The following is a 20,443-nucleotide window of genomic DNA, read 5'->3' as shown; positions in this document are numbered from 1 at the left end:
AGACATAGCTATTTATGGGGTCGGAAAATTTTCCTATGCGTTACATGCCTTTTCAAGAATCTATATACCCCTTTTTTTGGGTATAAAATTTTCCTACTCTCCGTTTAGGCTTGTTACCACACATTCCACTTTTACCAAGTGAGTTGTACCAATTACATATACCTCATATATACCATTTTACGTTTGTAGTTTGCATGTCTCTAGTGTGTAAGACTAAATTCTAAAAACCATTGTGGGCTAGACCCAATTAGCGAAGATGGGCAGTTTTAATTTTAGTTTAGTATGATACCTTTAGTTTTAATAAATAATATTATAGTGTTTACGCAAATCATTTTTATTTCGATCTCCCCTTCTGAGCCCCTGTAGTTTGTGCCTGCATAATAAGGGGTTATGGCTGAAACAAATATTTCAGTGGTAGGCCATGACCAAGGTAGGGTGGGCAAAACGTTCCTCGATCCATCTGGGGATAGTTCGTCCGTCCAATTGACAATTGTCTGTGTCCTGTGGTCATGTGTAGTGTTCTCTATCCGGTATATGTTTATGTCTTGTCTTGCACGTTAAATTTAAAATAAAGCAGAATTAAGGCCTCAGACTATGGCAAATAAAAGAACACCACCCCCCTTGCCGACGAGCCAGCAGCCGGAAATAGTACGTGCCGGTCATAGCTGAGAATTCCATCCCGCCTTAGATTAGTTACTCATTACAGTAATAAATAAAAAGTTCTTTATTTTTGGCGCCCAACGTGGGGCCACCTTGTTGGTTACATCACATCAATTCAGATTATTCAATACTAGGTGACTCACATATTGCAAGTGTCCATTTTTCCCTGTTTCTTTTACAGCCATTTTCTGTCCAATTGCATATCAAAAGGTTGTTGTCTGAAAAGTTAAGCTGTTTAGCATATGGCTTTAATGACAATTGACTATACTGATTCAAGTTTTCCGCGTGCACTGGACCCTTAGGTCTAGCCCTAGGGAGGGATCACCTGTCCAGTTAGATGTGGGTTCGAGTGGGATGTTTTTGTTGCAAGCAGCGATCTTCTGACCACATTCACTCAGCTACTGTTTTCATTTATTTCTATCTGTATTTGTTCTTCATGTAACTGGTTAGTCATTCAGTCGTTTAGAAATAAAGTTGATTCAATCTTAAGGTGGAACACTTGTCTACGGCTGATGGTTTGAATTGGAAACGCATTTATTCCTATTTGTCGTGTTCGAGGAATTGAGTCGATTGGATGACAGGGAGAGCTATTTGTCATTTGAATGCCTCCGTCCACGAATTATTGTTTGATCAGTTGATTTTTATACTTTTCTATTAGACTTTGTCAAGAACGGACAGTGTATGCAGTTATGCAGGGAGCTAGTCTAAATGGGAGATCAAGCTATTCAGGAATTTTTTTGTGAATACAAATTTTTTGTGGATACAATTTTTTTGTAGTTTAAATTTTTTTCTTTAATATTTTATTTACAATTTTATAATAGTTTAGGCAGTTAATTTCAAGATGGGACTAGATCGGACGGATGATGAAGGGGAAGTTCCTGCAGCACGTCGTTGCGGGTAGTGCAAGGAAGCTATAGCTCCCGAAGATTCTTATAAAACCCCATGTCATCACGAATTCCATAAAACCTGTGCAAAGGCATGCAAAATGAACTCCTTACCCATCTGACGGAGAAGATGGCTCAAATGTTAGCTTCCAAGGTAGATGGTCGGTTAGCTGATGCACAAATTCCGCAGCCATCAATAGGTAATCTAAACAGAAACGCTTCCTTAGATCAATTGCTTGGAATTCCCGAGGAAAACCAGGGCGTAGATTTCACAGTTCCACCAAGGATGTCTCTGCCTAGATCAGCAGCTTCTGACATAGCTCAGAGACCTGACAAGGTGGGGCATATAATGAATAATTGGAAGCTTCGCTTTTCAGGAGCACCAGACTCCTTGAGCGTTGATTCGTTTATATACAGAGTAGAGGCCCTGACACATCAAACGCTGGAGGGTAACTTCATGCTGCTGTGTAGCAATGCCAATACCTTGTTTGAAGGAAAGGCATCTGATTTTTATTGGAGGTATCACAAAACAGCAGGCTCAATGCGGTGGATAGAACTGTGTGCAGCCTTGCGGAAGCAGTTTAGGGATTCTCGAACGGACGTAGATATTAGGCAGTTGATTCGTGATATAAAGCAGAGAGAAAAAGAGAGTTTCGAGGTATTTTTCGATGCAATCTTGAAATTGACGGTTATCTCGAGCAGCCTCTATCTCATAAAACTCTTGTCGAGCTCGTTCGTCGGAAATACAGCATGAAATCTTGAATCAGACAATAGATTCTATAGAGGTATTGAGGGATATATGCAGGAAGAGAGAATGCTTTATGGAAGAGGTGCGTCGGATCCATGGCTACCAAAAACCTACTCCATTTCGAAAGCAAATCTCGAAGCTAGTGGACGACATCTCAGGAGACGAGGCAGAAGAGTTCTTGGAATCGGAGTTTGGGGATGAAATGGCAGCGATATTCTTGGTTTATTGGAACTGCCGAAAAGAGGGTCACAGATACCAAGACTGCTCGGCAAAAAGAAAAGTTTTTTGCTATGGATGCGGGATTCCGAATGCATATAAGCCGTCTTGTGCGAGATGTCAAAAAAACTCTCAAAGGAACACTGCAGCATCTCGTCCCCTGTCAAGTGTTCCCAAGTGGAGTGGAATACCTGCTTCCCAATGAGCAGCTAGAGTATGTTTGGCATACTAAGCTGGACAAAATAAGAAAGATTGGGGTTTCGAATTCAAAATTCCAGTCGAAAACAAAATCTCGGAACTGTCGCCGGCTAAAAAAGTATCGGGAGTCAGTCAAATATATTGCTAGCATTAGGAGAAAGAAAGGAGACAGGCGGCTGTATGCAGAAGTCTTTCTCCTTGAAAAGAAACGACTATGGTTGCTCGATACTGGAGCTGCACTAAATTGTATTGGAGGCCAATTGGCAATCGATTATATTTGCAGCAGGAAACCGTTTACAAAGGTGCTATCCAATGCATGTACTGCAGATGGTAATAAGCAGAAAATAGTTGCTAAATTAAGTACTAGCATAGAGTATAAGGGAATAAGTAAAGAAGTAGAATTATATATAATCCCATCGTTAAGTCAAGATCTTTATTTAGGGATAGAATTTTGGACATCCTTCGATCTTTTGCCCCCGCCTTTAGCTGTGGCAGAAATATCAGCCGCCACAGAACAGCACGTTCTTACACCTAGACAGTTAGTCCAATTGCAGGAAATTATCCAACGTTTTCCGTCCTTTGCGTTATCCGGACTCGGGAAGACATCGGTGCTGTCGCATACAATAGACACTGGCAACGCGAAGCCAGTGAAGCAACGTCACTTCCCAGTTTCACCGGCAATCGAAAAGTTTCTGTACACTGAGATTGACCGGATGCTTCAGCTAGGAGTGATTGAGGAGTCAGAGAGTCCGTGGTCTTCACCAGTAGTGCTTGTGCGTAAACCGGGAAAGGTCAGGGTCTGTTTGGACAGCAGAAAAGTGAATGAGGTTACGGAAAAGGATGCTGTACGAATCAAATGAATCTGTTGATGTAGATTCACTTGGTTCTGGTGATTGTCAATATGACAATCGTATGCTGAAATATAAATGTGTATGCCACCGGTTAATGTACCAGTAACAAAATGTCGCCGCAATCGGTACTTGAACAAATTGGGCTTCGGAGATGTGAATACATCAGAGTTTTCATTCGTACTGATTTTATTCGGTAAAATGCGAGGTATATATACAGTTTCTATTAGTACAATTATTTACTTAGGATCATAGGCTTGTTTAATTAGTTCTAAGTATAAGTAGGTATGGAAAACATGCTATATTTATTTATGACTTAGCAATGATTACAAATTTCACTGCATGGGTCCGGGTGCAAAGGTCCGTGGGTCAAGTCTAAGATAATTTTATGACTGTCGTAAACGATTAGCATGCAGATGGTGTGACATTTTACCACTGCAGATCATCTCGAATGTAATTTATGACTGTATTATCAATATAACAAGATTATGTGCATGCATGCACGTGCATCCAGCTGTCTGTTGAATATTTGTTTAGGTCAGCGGTGCATATCTCATATTATATTTATTTATTTTATTTATTTGGTTATTTTGAGAATATTTATTTAGGTTGCTGAGAATTCATACTACCTAATAACAAACATAAATTTAGGTCTAACCATACGGTTTGATGTTTAAATCTAAATCGTACATCCTCCCGGCCGTTGACCATGGTATGTTCAACCATCATTAATGTTGAGGTATTCCTTGTTTTGTGCCATTTCTTGACCAAATGAACTATTACAATGATCATTATGAAGATCATTGCAATGTATATGGCAATATGGTGTTGACCGATATTTTCAAGGTTGTGGGGTAGCTTGAAACTATTCGGTGGTAGCAGCCTTGTTTCCATTTGATACAGCTCTTTGTAATTTAAATTTTCTTCGTTCGTTGAAGCTGTATCTGTCGGACGTTCAGTTGATGTTTTGTTGATGTCATTTTCTCCGAACCGAGCGTATGACGAATGCCATGTCGTCTCCATTGTGCTTTGACTTGTTACGGTCATCAAGGAATTTCGAATGATGCATCCACGTTTTGCGATCAATAATCCTGAATTTTGTAGTTTGATATCCGATATTCCATCTGCACATACTGCTGATAATTTCAATGATGATTTTGTTGAAAATATCCATTGATTTTTTCCATGCATACTCAACCATATAAATGATTTTTTTGTTTTGATTAAGTTGCATGATGGATCCGTTTTGTTGTGGAACATTTGTAATTCACAACTTGTTTCAGCTGAGAACATTGTTTGCTTATTATAGCATACAAAATCATTGTTTGCTCTCGGATGGCAATTTTTTAGATCACTCTCTGACAGTTCAACGAATTCGTCTCGGTGACTGTTGATTGCGATGTATGGTGTCTTGACTTCGAACATACTTATCCCATTTTCAGTTGGTGATGGGATAGGTGTCAGCTTGTAGATTTCCAGTTCGTATGCTGAAACTAATGGAAACGTAACTCTGATGATTGCATGATCATCTATAATCGTGCCTTCAGCTTTCATCATCTGATACACCATTAACATATTTTCAGGAGTTACTGGGAGAACTTGTCCCGGCTTTAAGTGATCCCGTATCTGCTCGAGTTGTTCCTTTAGTTGTCGTGGCGAAATTGACACAGGGCTTATCGTGTTGTGTCGGATATCTGTCAAGACGTTGATAATTTCCGCTTGCATTCGTTGGAGGTTTGCAGATAATAGAGTCAATTGAGTCGACAATGTTATATACCATTGAAAAGCGATGAAGTGATCAGCTCTTCCTTTTGACTCGATGATAAAGTCCTCAACTCGACTTAGTCTTTTGGAGTTTGAGATTTCATCCCTTTTTATTACATTAATTGTAGAGTCAATCAATGATGTCTGATTTTTAAGCAGAGTTAATAAGTGATTCTCGTTATCCTTAACCTTTGCTATCGTTTCCGACATTTCACGGGCATATGTTGAGTCTAATACGCCAAACAGACTGCTTGCGATGTTTCCAATGATGTCCAGCGGAGCTCTTTGTTTCCGTGTCCTTGCTATTAACGCATTTTCAGCTTGCAGGTCCTCTTCTATATGTTTGAAATGTTGATACATGCTGGTGCATGCGTCTACTTGTTGAAGTTGCTTGCATAAATGTCCAATTTTTGAAGTACCCATGGTGAATGTGTTCATGTCTTTCCAATAGGGCTTTAGGTTGTAATAGACAATGATGGTCCAGTCAGTTGTCGCAAGTTGGCTGGTTCCTACTCTTTCGAAGTATATACCCGGTTTTATGACAATATGACAATGACAAACATTGTCATGGTTAGCGACAGTCTATTCGGCTGTGTCCTTTTTCTAGGCTGTCGGTCTTCAGATGACTCTCCATTTTCAGATAGATCATCAATCGGATGTTTATGTGTGGGTTCCTCTTCATTGAACAGTGGAGCAACATGTTGAATCTCTCGTTTGAAAATTCCCTTGGCTGTTTTTACTTCAACCACTCGTACGAAATTGTCCTTGCCATGAAACAATTGAGTGATTCTTCCAAGTGGCCATTGTAATACCGGTGTATTATCTTCCTTTAGTATTACCAATGTTCCTTCTTTAATGTTTGCTGACGATTTCCTCCACTTTTGACGCTGCTGTAGTTGTTGGAGGTATTCGTTGGACCATTGCGTCCAGAATGAATGTTTTAATTTGGACACTGCTTGCCATCGATTTCCTAGCGTCCTCGGTTGTTGGGATGGCTCACTGTCAGCTTGTGCGGTTAACGGCTCTCCTATCAGGAAGTGCCCTGGTGTTAACGCTGTTACGTCATTTGGGTTGTCAGATAACGGTGTCAATGGTCGAGAATTTAATATGGCTTCTATTTCGACTATAACCGTTTCTAATTCCTCATATGTTAAATTTGCCGTCGTCACATTTTTTAAAAGTAGATGCTTTGCAGATTTTACTGCAGCTTCCCATAAACCGCCGAAGTGTGGTGCACGAGGAGGTATAAATTTGAACTGTACCCCTTTGTTGTTGCACTCCTGTACAATTTGTTCCTTTGCCTTTTCTGAGAATATGGCCTCTTCTAATTCTTGAAGTTTGTTCTTGGCTCCTACGAAATTCGTAGCATTGTCGCAATGGAGCACTTGACATTTTCCTCGACGAGAGGTGAACCGTCGGAGTGCTGCTAAAAATGCTTCTGTGGTGAGATCGCTGACTAGCTCTAAATGTACTGCTTTAGTCGCGAAACAACAGAATATGGCTATGTAAGCTATATTTGGCTTCTTTCCTCGTATTTTATAGTGAATTTAAAATGGTCCACAGTAATCAACTCCAGAATTGAGGAATGGCCTTGCTTGGGTGACTCGAAGAGGTGGCAGATTTCCCATGATCTGTTCTAGTAATTTGGGCTTGGCTCTTGTGCATTTTACACAGTTCTGCACAATGCTTCTGGCCATGTTTTTTCCTTTTAGTATCCAAAATTGATGTCGTGATGCTGTCAGCAATGCCTGGGGGCCACAATGCATGTTGTTCATGTGTATTTTAGCAAGGATCAACTTGACAATTGGATCGTTGTAAGGCAGGAGCATTTGGTGTTTGGCGTCAAATGAAATATTTGCCGCTTCCAGTCGACCACATACTCGCAAGATTCCCTCCTGACCCATAAACGGGGTAAGTGAGTTAATCGAACTTCCCTTTTCGTTTCCTTATGTCTTGTTAAGTGACGTATGTCCTCTTTGAAGTCATTCTGTTGTATGTTACGAATGACAATTTTTTGTGCTTCTTTCATCTCACTGAATTGGATAGTATTGCTTGTGTACGTTTTCCTTCCTCGGAAACGCATCATGTAAGCAATTATTCGAATTAGTTTGTTGTATGAATTGTTGTGCTTTATTTTGTATATAATATCATCCTCCTGAGTGATGATCATAATTGATCACTGACTAATTTCTTTGGGATTTGGACTGATATTTTCATCTTTTGTAGCCACAAATGCTGGAGGCCATGTAGATGGTGGGCCATGAAGAAATAGTGGGCCATAAAACCACATACTATTTTTCGCGAATTTAATCGACGTCATTCCTCTAGACAATGCATCTGCTGCATTATTTTCAGATGAAACATGCCTCCAATGCCTTTGTATCGTTAATTCGTGTATTGTAGCTATTCTTGTAGCTACGAATTTGTCTCGTATGGATGTTGTACAATTAATCCATGACAAAACAATCCTTGAATCAGACCACAAAAAGGTTGTGGCATTCTCCATGGATAAATCTTCTTTTACCTTAGCTGTCAGTTGTGCACCCAATACAGCCGCCTTTAGTTCCAGACGAGGTAATGTTAACGCATTTATGGGAGCTAGATGTGATTTGGCACATAGCAATTGAATTGTTACTCGTTTATCCTTATGCAGTGCTCGGATATATACGGCAGCTCCAAAAGCTTTCTGCGATGCGTCAACAAAAGTGTGTATTTCTGATGCTATCGGAATTTTTCCTTGGAATATATGACGTGGTACTTTTATGGTGTTTAATATTTTTAACTCCTCCCTGTACCTTTTCCATTCCTCCTGGAGATGAACTGGAAGCGCTTCTTTGTAGTCAAATCCTTCCTTTGTGAGATGTTGCATGAAGATCTTTGCCTTCATTACCACCGGTGAGAAGAGTCCAAGTGGATCGAAAATCCTAAAGATCTCCGATACGACATCTCTTCTAGATATTACATCCTTGGTGGCAATTTCTGTTCTTCCACAAAACTGGTCAGTTTTAGGCATCCAAGTGATTTTCAGGGTTTTAATGCTGTACTCTTCATAAGCAGTGTCGTCCAACTGTACGCTTGAAGTGATGTCTTCCGTTGGAATTCCGTGAAGTACATGAAAGTTGTTCGTGCACCATTTTCTTAAGTTAAACCCTGATTTATGCAGTAGTTTATTAAGTTCTTGCTGTCTCTGGAGGGCCTCTGGTATGGAATCTGCTCCTGTAAAGCAATCATCCACATAAAAGTCATTTTCCAGAGCAGCAGCTCCAAACGGGTATTCCTTTCTTTCTCTTTGGGCGAGATATTGTAGACATTTTGTGGCTAAATTTGGAGCCGCTTTTGTTCCATAAGTCACTGTTTTTAGTCTATAGTATCGTAGATCTTCTGATTGATCATTGCGCCATACTATTGTCTGATAGTACTGGTCCTCCGGATTAATCCAGATCTGACGATACATTTTTTCGATGTCCGCAGTAAATACATATCTGTGCATCCTGAACCTAAGCAATATTAAAAATATTGAATTTTGCACAGTTGGACCTTTATGCATCAGGTCGTTGAGCGATTTTCCGGACGAGGTAACTGCGGACGCATCAAAAACCACCATCTCAATTTAGTTGTAGAGCTGTCAGGTTTTATGACACAATGGTGTGGGATGAAATAATGTGATCTTGCTATTTCTTTTGTCGGCATTTCCTTCATATGACCAAGAGCCTCATATTCTTTCATAAATGTAACGTAGCTTACCTTGGTCTCCGGATCTCGAGCTAGCCGCTTTTCTAGGCAAAAAAGTCGTCGTGTCGCTAGATCACGACTCTGCCCCAGGGATGAAGGGTCTTCCAAAAAGGGCAATCGGTCGATGAGTTTATTATCTGATGCCATCTGAACATTTTGTATAAAATGCTGCTCACATCGTTTTTCCAGTGGAGAAAGATATGTTGCGTTATTTGGAAATGATTCCAGTTCCCAAAATTTTGCGATCTGTTGATCGACCTTTTCTTCTTCCGTCAATACTGCACATGTGCTCGGATTTTTTGAAGCGTCTTTTAGCTTTCCAGCCACAATCCATCCTAATTTGGTTTTTTGTAATTTAGGCAATCCTTTTCCAATCGATACATGCTTGTCTTGCATGATATCGAAGTAGTGTTCTGCTCCTAACAGAATGTCTATTTTTCCAACTTTGTCGAAATTGGGATCAGCTAATGGTAGATCTGATTTTTCCACTTTCAGATCTAATATTTTCAATGCTCTTTCCGAGATTACATTGACTTGTGATTTATACTTATACTTTTGTATACTATTTGCTGATGCTGCAGTTTTGGCTTCGGACTTAATTTCCAAATGGAGAAGAGTGTTGTGCCCTTTATTGCATTTAAAACAATCTCTTCTTTGGCAATTTTTATACCCGTACTCAAAAAAGAGTTAAGGGGTATATTAGATTTGTGGTAAAAGTGGATGTGTGTAACGCAGAGAAGGAAAATTTTCCGACCCCATAAAGTATATATATTCTTGATCAGCATCAATAGCCGAGTCGATATAGCTATGTCTGTCTGTCCGTCTGTCTGTCTGTCTGTCTGTCTGTCTGTCTGTCTGTCTCGATGAGCGCCTAGATCTCAGAGACTATAAGAGCTAGGGCAACCAAATTTGGTTTCCAGACTCATGTGATATCCCACTGCTACAAGTGTATTTCAAAATTTCGCCCCGCGCCCTTCCGCCCACACAAAGAACGAAAATCTGTGGCAGGCACATTTTTAAAGATACGATAAAACTAAAAACGCAGTATCGTAGAGAATGCCCATATCTACCAGATTGCCGAATCTGAATCAGATCGGATCATAATTATAGCCAGAATGAAGAAATGAATTTTCTGTTGGTTCCCTCTCCTTCTCCAGCGCTGCTGACGCTACTGATTCTCTTTCTCGCTCGCACACTCTGCCGCGTTCAGTGCGCGAGCAACCCCTAGCGGAGGAGATGTATAATATAAATGGTACATGTACAATCTACATGTTAGATGTGGAATATACATTGTAGATGTAGATAACAGATGTAGCAAAAAAATGTAAAATGTAAAATTTTTTTTTTTTTAATTCTAAAAAATCATTAGCTCAAAAATGTATATACAGACTGAGTACGGGTATAAGTAGAGTCGCGTCCCCAGAAGCGACTCACACGTTCCTTCTCGTTTGCTGTGTGATCGCGTTTGAAACATTTGACGCACAGTTGGTTCTTTTGAACCAATTTAATCTATCTGCAGAAGTTTTCTTTAAAAACTGTGTGCATTTATAGATAGCGTGATTTGGCTTTTCACAAAAATAGCAGAAATACTGACTTTCAGCTCCTGCTGAGGCACATGTGATGGGTTTCTTTGGTTTCTCCCATCCAATGGCTTCCAATGTAAGGAACCTTTGCTCGAGGAATTTCATGAATTCGCTCAAAGGCTGTAATTCCTTAGCATTTTGTATGGACTGCTCATACAACGTATGAGTTTGACGATCTAATTTTTTTGTCAGAAAACATAGAAGGAGCGTATCCCATTTATCTGTTTCTATGTCGATGTTATTTAGCGCTGCTAAAGTTTCTTTGATATTATCGTGTAATGCCTTAATCGATTTGGCATCATTTGATATGTTTGGTTGATCCAATATTTTTTGAATCAATGCGTTACTGAGCACTCTCTTGTTGCTGAAACGCTCTTTTAACATATTCCATGCTGTGATGTAATTTCCTTCTGTTAACGAAAGGTGGCGTATTAAATTTTCTGCCTCTCCCGTAACATTAGTCTTTAAATACCACATCTTTTGAATGACGGGTACAGATGCTTCATTAATCATTTTCTTAAAAATGTCATGAAATTGTTGCCACTTAATGTAGTCTCCATCAAATTTTGGAATTGCAACCTTTGGCAGGGGTAATGCATTATGCATATGTGGAGCAGGGATAAATGGCTGAACAGGATCTGATACAGTCATTGTTTGAATTGTTAATACTGCATCTTCAGCTGCAATATAACTGTTAATGTTATATCCCATTTTCACAGGATCGGTGCATTTGGAATGTATTTTGACATGAATCGTTCTAATCTCATCCCAATATTTTATGATTATTGGTTTGAAATCCTTTCGCGTCTCAGTTGTCATTCTGTTCATGATGCGCTGTAGACTTTCAAGAAGCACCCTTTGTTCTCGGATCATGGGCTCAATTTCAGACTCATTCTCCATAGAAGTAATAGATCCAGAATCTATCTCCATTTCCAAAGAAGACAATTGTTGGGTCAACTCGTCGCTGTATTTGCTGACCAATTCTTTGATATTTTTAAAATATTTATTAGAGAAATAATTATGCTCATAATTCGATCCATGTGTTATTTCTTGAATGTTTGTGTCTTCCATTAAAAATGTGCTCCAGAGATTCGTTAACCTCTCAAGTCGGGTTTGAAAATATTCAGGCTTCTGCTTCCTTTCAGCGGGATCCTTTTTGTAGTTCCTGATGTTTTGGATCTCTTCCCCCGTGGCCAATTGCCTGTCCAGCACAACATTAATGCTTGATGACGCCATTTTTTTATTATTTGTCGTACTACTTGGACCCGATGGAGGTAATTTGTTTGTCGTTATGACAGGCTGTGCCTCTACTCACAACCAAAAGTGGTCAAAGTAATCTAACAAATTTTAATGACACTGTGGAATATATTTTTTTTCCTTCTAATCCAACCGTAGTCGCCAAGTTGACTGTATCGGTTTGGGTAGATTTAAATAAATCCAGCTAATTTTCCTTCACAGAAGGTAATGAGTAATCACAACTGTTATTGATAATGTATGTATGTAAATTGGTCGCTAAGTTGACCAATTATGTAGGATCTTCCAAATAAATCCAAGTTCCAAATCGGGAACAATACTCCAGATGAACGGTTAAATGTCCAAAAGTCGGGGGTCACCAAATGTACGAATCAAATGAATCTGTTGATGTAGATTCACTTGGTTCTGGTGATTGTCAATATGACAATCGTATGCTGAAATATAAATGTGTATGCCATCGGTTCATGTACCAGTAACAAAATGTCGCCGCAATCGGTACTTGAACAAATTGGGCTTCGGAGATGTGAATACGTCAGAGTTTTCTTTCGTACTGATTTTATTCGGTAAAATGCGAGGTATATATACAGTTTCTATTAGTACAATTATTTACTTAGGATCATAGGCTTGTTTAATTAGTTCTAAGTATAAGTAGGTATGGAAAACATGCTATATTTATTTATGACTTAGCAATGATTACAAATTTCACTGCATGGGTCCGGGTGCAAAGGTCCGTGGGTCAAGTCGAAGATAATTTTATGACTGTCGTAAACGATTATCATGCAGATGGTGTGACATTTTACCACTGCAGATCATCTCGAATGTAATTTATGACTGTATTATCAATATAACAAGATTATGTGCATGCATGCACGTGCATCCAGCTGTCTGTTGAATATGTGTTTAGGTCAGCGGTGCATATCAGAGAACGGCATTGGGTGATTGCAAATAAGCTTACACAAAAAAATCACCCGATTAAACTGACTCGGCGTTGACGGATACACACTTGCATGCGCACATATTTCCAGATGATTTAAAATCACTCAAGCTTTGCCTTCTTTTATTCTGGCTGAGTTTATTCATGCTCGTTCGTTTTTCGGGTGTTTCGGGTGTCTGTTACTTCGGCTCAGCAATGAGCCAATACGATTATAAGCAAAGACGCAAATGAGTAAACTCAGCTCGTATGATTTTATTCAAGTGAAGGAACGGTCGGCACACATACATGCACAATGTGTCTAATTGCTTTTGTATGCGTAAAACGACGAAATAATGTTATTCAATTGCTGCTGACAGTGGTGGAAAACGAAATGCAAAATATAAATCAAATGAAATGAGTAACGAAATATTTATTTTTATATTTTCTTAGAAGTAAAATAAGGAACAATTTTTTATAATTATCTTTTGATTTAAGCAGTTAAAGTTTAAAATTTTTATAGTAAGAGTACAGGAATATAAGGCTATCTATGGATTTTGGGCCAAGACGGTTTCTTTTCTCCGTTATTATATTCCCAGCTAAGGAAAATTCTCGTTCTGCTGCTGCACTACTTGCTGGGATTGAATGAACCTTAAGGGCCAATTTTGAGAGATTTGGATATACTTGTTCATTAATTTTCCACCATTTTAAAACATCAAATTCATCGGTTATTTCCACATTTTCTTTACAATATTTTTCTATTTCATCGGCATGTGTTTTCAATGTAGTAAGGATTTTTGTAGCAAATAAGGGAAACAAAATTGAGTGTCTGGAATATTGGATTGATTAGAAAACGCAATGCTCGTATGCGATTTTGCATGTATGCGTGTAAGCCTTTTCACAAACATGTTGGATATGATTGTATTGTACACGAAGCTGAGATTTGTGTGAGTGAGTAAGAATTGATGCGAACGAGGCGATTGCCAGCACAAGCTGAGTTTATTCAACACTGAGTATTTTTGAGTGATTATATATGAGTACACAAAGAAACACCCTAAGCAAGAAAGTGATCCGAACGAAGCGTCTGACAGCGCAAGTTGAGTTTATTCAACGCTGAGTATTTTTGAACGATTGCATGTGAGCAAAAACTTTAGCTCATGAGTAAATCAAGAAATATGTGATTTTTGCAGTTCTCTGGTGCATATCTCATATTTATTGGGTTATTTTGAGAATATTTATTTAGGTTGCTGAGAATTCATACTACCTAATAACAAACATAAATTTAGGTCTAACCATACGGTTTGATGTTTAAATCTAAATCGTACAGATGCATACCCACTTCCCCAAATCGTTTCTATAAGTAGCCTCGATTTAAAAGACGCATTTTGGCAGATCCCGTTGGATCCGGCGTCTAGAGGGAAAACTGCATTCACGGTCCCAGGACGGCCCCTGTATCATTACAAGGTCATGCCTTTTGGCCTTTGCAAGGCCGCACAAACGATGACGCGATTAATGGATAAGGTCATTCCTGCAGCGCTTAGAAACGCAGTCTTTGTTTATTTAGACGATTTGTTGCTGGTTTCAGACACGTTTGAGAAACATTTACAAGTTTTGGATACAGTCGCCTCTCGGATTCGGGAAGCTGGCCTGACGTTAAATGTCGAGAAGAGTAAATTCTGCATGCGCTCTGTAAAATACCTAGGGCATATAATAGGAGATGGCGGTATTCGCACTGACCCAGAAAAAGTTTCTGCTATATCAGATTTTCCGTTACCAACTTCGCTAACAACGTTAAGACGCTTTTTAGGACTGGTAAGGTGGTATCGGAAGTTCATAAGCAATTTTGCGTCCGTATCCGCTCCTCTGACCGATTTATTGAAGCCAAAGCAAGGAGTCGTGATGTCGACAGAAGGCAAAGAGGCTTTTGACCGTTTGAAGGCCATGCTCTGCCGTGCACCGGTTCTCCAAAGTCCAGATTTTACAAAACCATTCTTTATTCACTGTGACGCCAGTAAAAGTGGAGTAGGTGGAGTCCTGCTACAGAAGTCAACTGAAGGCGAAGAGTTACCAATAGCATTTGTTTTGAAGAAGCTTAACAAAGTACAAAGAAACTACACAGTTACAGAGCAGGAATGCCTAGCTGCTTTGGTAAGCATAAAAAGATTTAGAGCTTATGTAGAGGGCCAGGAGTTTACAGTTATTACAGATTGAATTGGCTCATGTCTCAGAGTGATTTGAATTCGAGACTAGCGAGTTGGGCCTTAAAACTGCAAGGTTTTCGGTTTAGCATTCAGCACAGGAAAGGAAAGTTAAATGTCGTTCCAGATGCTTTGTCTAGGGTCCCATATGATCAAGTAGCTGCAGTGGATTTCAGCAATGGCTTATTGGTAGACATTGATTCGGCTCATTTCAAGTCAGGAGAGTATGTTTATCTAATCGAGAAAATTAAAAACAATATAAATCATCTTCCCGACCGCAAGATAGTCGATTCGTTGATCTATCGCCGATCTGAGCATGTGAAAGGAGACCTCCTGAATGATACATTTGCTTGGAAGCTGTTGGTACCCAAGGATATGGTAAAAGAAATGCTGAAAAGAGCACACGACGACCCACTGGCTTCCCATGGTGGAGTCCACAAGACTCTTGAGCGGATCAGGCGTTTTTATTTCTGGCCAGGTCTCGTCAATGACGTAAAAGAGTACGTAGCGTCCTGTGAACAGTGCAAAATGTCAAAAGCCCCGAATGCTCCTTTACGGCCACCTATGGGAAAAGCGGCAGAGTCTCAACGGTTTTTCCAGCGTCTCTATATAGATTTTTTAGGTCCCTATCCTAGGTCTCGTAGCGGTAATATAGGAATAATCATTGTCCTTGACCACTACTCAAAGTTTGTGTTTCTGAAGGCGGTGAAGAAACTGAATGCTGACATTGTGCTGAAGTATTTAGGAGAGGAATTGTTCTATATATTTGGGGTGCCAGAGGGAATAGTATCGGATAACGGTTCGCAGTTTAGATCTGAAAAGTTTCAGAGTTTGCTGAGGAAATACAGAATAACACACACTCTAACTGCCGTACACGCTCCCCAAGCGAACGCTTCTGAGCGGGTCAACCGCTCTGTCATTGCTGGGATTCGGTCCTATATCCGCAGTGACCAGAAAGACTGGGATGAGAATCTTAGCAAAATATGTTGTGCGTTGAGATCGGCTGTTCACTCAGGGTTGGGATCAACACCGTACTATATGGTCTTTGGCCAGCAAATGATCTCATCTGGTGCAACATACTCATTACTAAGGAAATTAGGATTATTGGAGGTTAAAGCAGTGACCTTTACACGAGAAGATTCCTTGGATATCGTTAGAAGCGTGTGAGGTTAGAAGAGAGCCTGTGAGGTAATGGGGAAGCAATTTGAGAGGAACCAACGACATTACAACCTGAGGGCACGGGAAGTACAAGGTGGGACAGGAAGTGCTGCGTCGACATTTTAAGCAAAGCAATTTTCAGGCTGGCTACAACGCGAAGCTAGGTCCCTTGTTCATCAAGGCGAGAGTGAGACGACTAGTGGCGATTTATGAGCTTGAAGATTTACAAGGAAAACTCGTCGGAAGGTAGCTACAAGCGATTCAGCCTTGTGGATTAATCAAAGAAGGCAACATCCCCAAGTCTGATTTTGGCAGGGGGGATTTTGTAAGGGCTGTAGTTGTAGAAAAAAAAAATATCGTGTAGTATAATTAGTGTCCAAAGTCAGTGGTTCTAAGACTGTGCGGCGCAAATTAAATAGTGGCGCCATCTGTGGGTGATCTGGGAATGGTTGCATTGGGGGAGGAAAGAGGAGAAAACTTTGACGTTTGGACGTCACTTGGCTGTGCTGATAGGGCTCATGGTAGCTCGGTGGCAGCTCCATCTTCCTTTTTGAATTTGGATCTCAAGCGGAGAGCATCGAGTAATCAGACTGCTTATTTAAATAAAACGAGAAGGAACGTGTGAGTCGCTTCTGGGGACGCGACTCTACTTATACCCGTACCAGTCAGTATATACATTTTGAGCTTATGATTTTTTAAATTTTAGAAAAAAAAAATTTTACATTTTACATTTTTTTGGTACACTGATATCTACATCTACATATACAATGTCTATTCTACACTAACATGTAGATTGTACATGTTCCACTCATATTCTACACCCTCCGCTAGGGGTTGCCGCGCACTGAACGCGGCAGAGTGTGGGCGAGGGAAAATGAGTTGTGTTGTTGTTTGCCGGGGGGCGGGAGACTGAATAATTTCTTTATTCTGGCTATAATTATGATCCGACTGATTCAGATTCGGCAATCTGGTAGATATGGGCATTCTCTACGATACTGCGGTTTTAGTTTTATCGTATCTTTAAAACTGTGCCTGCCACAGATTTTCGTCCTTTGTGTGGGCGGGGGGGCGGGGCGATTTTGAATACACTTGGCAGTGTGATATCACATGAGTCTGGAAACCAAATTTGGTTTCTTCCTTTTTGAGATCCAGGCGCTCATCAAGACGGACGGACGGCAGACGGACAGACGGACGGACAGACGGACATGGCTATATGACTCGGCTATTGATGCTGATCAGATTATTACTTTATGGGGCGGCGTTCCTCTTGAGTTGCACACATCCACTTTTACCACAAATCTAATATACCCCTTAACTCTTTTTTGAGTACGGGTATAAAAAATTGAGAAACAAAAGCAACGTTAAAAAATTTTCAAAGTGCAAGTGGTGGCAGCAGTAGCAAGTGCCCAGTAAAAGTTTGTAACTTCGGTTATAATTAATAATTAATTTCCGCCCGGTGCCAAATCCCACGGGTAAGAGTGAGCAGATTGAGGTACCTTTTCTTGTGCTTGGTGCAGGTCATAGCCAATTATTTCCTATCAATAGATTTGGCATCCATAATTCTGTTCAGAGGAGCGCCACAGCCAGGAACAGCTGTTTTAACGCGCCCAGAGAGATAGACGAAAAGAAGGGAAACGAAGACGTTTTAGTCTTTGCGCTCGCGCACAGCCGGATCGTCGTAGCTGGGGCTGTGAAGTTTATACCGGGAAGCCTATATGTGGTTGTTGAAGGCGATATAAAGTGATATGGAAAAATATTTTTTTTAGTCCCAAAAGGCTCCAAAAAAACTTACATTTTTTTGGATGTGAAGGAGAAAAAGTGCCACCTATTGACCCGTGTTCTAGCCATAGCCTGGTTGGCAGTCCATGAAGTGCATGAAAGGGTAGAAAAGGGTTCAGTTCGCGTAGTCGAAAGAGAGAATTTTCAATTTTCTTATAGTACCGGTGAAATTTCGATGAAAGCCAAAGTGGCGCATTGCACTTAGGTTAAGAAACGGAATTAAATATAATGATAAAGCAGCGGGGAATAAGGAGAATTGATTAAAGGGGAGAGTTAAGAAACAAAAGTAAAAAAAATGAAAGAGAATTATGGATAAGAAAACTCTTCGAATATACCCTTTCATGCACAAAAACATTAATATGCCAACCCGAAAATGTAATATAAAGAATACAAAAAAAATATGCAATGCTTCTCACAAATTTATAAAGGCTTGCAGATACCAACAGAAAGCGCTTTCGTCGGTGGATTGCAGCAAAAAAGGAGTTTTTTAATTTCTTGGTGTTTAATGTTGTAACGAACCATGGCTCTAGCCATATCTCGTTACAAACAGTTCGGGAACAACAGTCAAACTGATAGACGCAGAGACACCGAACCCTGGCTCTGGCCACGTTTCTCCTCACAAATAGCGGTGCGTCAGCACCCCGGAAATAAAATAGTCTTAAGCAACGCACACTATTAATTAAGAACTCTCGATCAACAACTCTACACATTCTTTTCCACACAACAATTTAAAACACCCCACCTCTTGGGACATTTCGCAATCGACGGCCTACATAAGAAATATAATTTGCGTTAATTCACAATAAGTCAAGCGGCCCAAATTCAGCAAGCACCCTCCGCCAGGCCGAGTTCGCAAAACCTCATTTCGAAACCCAATTCCCAACTGCAGCCTCAGCTAAAAACACTCATCAAAACACACTGACCCACTAAGCAATTTTCAATGAAGCACCAAGCTTCGACCCACTTACCACACCCCACATTATTGCACCAATAACACTAGTCAACACGATTTTTCCTCAAGGAACAAAACGAACTTTTTCTTAAAGATTTGGGGCTTAGAAATGGTTTGATATTTTTTTTTTTCTATGGCAGAACTTTTTTTTAGAATTTTTGAAACTGGTATTTTTTTAAGCTTTTTTCAGAGGTAGCGCTTGTTTTTTCACATACTTTAGTATCTTACGTCTGGTTGTAAGAACTTTGCTATTTTGAAAAGTAATTGAAACAGCTAGAAGTTGATACCAAACACTTTGTGATTCAGCTTACCGTCTGGAATTAGCATTGAAATGCAAAAATGAGATATTGTGGGATTTTTTACGAAATTTTGACTTTAAAAACTCAGGAAAAGTCGAAAAAAAATATACTGTGCCCTATTTTTTTGTGTTAGGTGCGTTAATTTGGCGTCGTTGAAGGTATCGCCATTAAAATCTATGTAGGACTTTGGAGGTAAAATCGTTAACCAAACCTAAAATATGGAAAATGAACAAAAATACCTTTTTGAAGGCGGCGGGCCCAACTGCCAATGGGAACAAGCAAACGAAAGGGTTGTACATTTGGTACCTGTCGCGTCCTTTGGTATTAAATGTTGTTGACAGTTACTTTTTCGTGACCTGAGGTAGAATACCTATTAGGTCAAATGTTTCCTTTATATCTCACAGTGCAGGTCCACAAAAATTGGATCGTCGCGGCCCGCAAATGAAATTTTTAGGCCCATAGCCCGGCCTGGTCATATTTAACAAGGGGCCCGGCCCGGGCCCGGCCCGACTTCCAACAATTACACTACTCAACACGATTTTTCCTCAAGGAACAAAACCAACTTTTTATTAAAGATTTGGGGCTTAGAAATGGTTTGATGATATTTTTTTTTTTCTATGGCAGAACTTTTTTTTGCAGAATTTTTTAAATCTGGTATTTTTTTTTTAGCTTTTTTCAGAGGTAGCGATAGTTTTTTTCACATAACTTTAGTATCTTACGTCTGGTTGTAAAGAACTTTGCTATTTTGAAAAGATAATTAAAACAGCTAGAAGTTAAGCCCAAACACTTTGTGATTACAGCTTACCGTCTGGGAAATATAAAGCATTGAAATGCAAAAATGATGATTTTTGTGCGGTATTTTTTACGAAATTTTGACTTTGAAAACTCAGGAAAAGTCGAAAAAAAATTATATCTTGTGTCCTCTATTTTTTTGTGTATAGGTGCGTTAATTTGGCGTCGTTTAAGGTATCGCTCATTAAAATCTATGGAGAGACTTTGGAGCTAAAATTCGTTAACCAAACCTAAAATATGGAAAAAATGCACAAAAAATACCTTTTTGAAGGCGGCGGGCCCAACTGCCAATTGGGAACAAAGCAAACGAAAAAGGGTTGTACATTTGGTACCTGTTCGCGTTCCTTTGGTATGAAATGTTGTTGACAGTTACTTTTTTCGTTATCAGAGGTAGGATACCTATTCAGGTCAAATATTTCCTTTATATTCTCACAAGTGCAGGTCCACAAAAATTGGATCTCGTCGCGT

The 20,443-nt window shown here is 39.8% G+C and overlaps 1 protein-coding gene across 2 annotated transcripts in view; it reads right to left on the bottom strand.

The window, feature by feature from the left end:
• Nucleotides 1-825: 825 nt before the first annotated feature.
• The window catches only part of LOC111078995, a 37,941-nt gene continuing 18,323 nt past the window's right edge, over nucleotides 826-20,443 (bottom strand). The window contains exon 3 of one of the 2 annotated variants that reach the window (XM_022373976.2): nucleotides 826-878. In XM_022373976.2, the coding sequence (XP_022229668.1) occupies nucleotides 864-878 (15 nt within the window). In that variant the 3' untranslated portion in view covers nucleotides 826-863. Of the gene's footprint in view, nucleotides 879-9,174; nucleotides 9,677-20,443 lie in introns of those variants that run through there. The other variant, XM_022373975.2, reaches the window with a different exon arrangement.

Source organism: Drosophila obscura, unplaced genomic scaffold (assembly GCF_018151105.1).
Source record: "Drosophila obscura isolate BZ-5 IFL unplaced genomic scaffold, ASM1815110v1 contig_194, whole genome shotgun sequence".
NCBI classification, from domain to species: Eukaryota; Metazoa; Arthropoda; class Insecta; order Diptera; family Drosophilidae; genus Drosophila; species Drosophila obscura.
The sequence above is the reverse complement of the archived record's forward strand: the minus strand, read 5'-3'. Positions and strand labels throughout refer to the sequence as shown.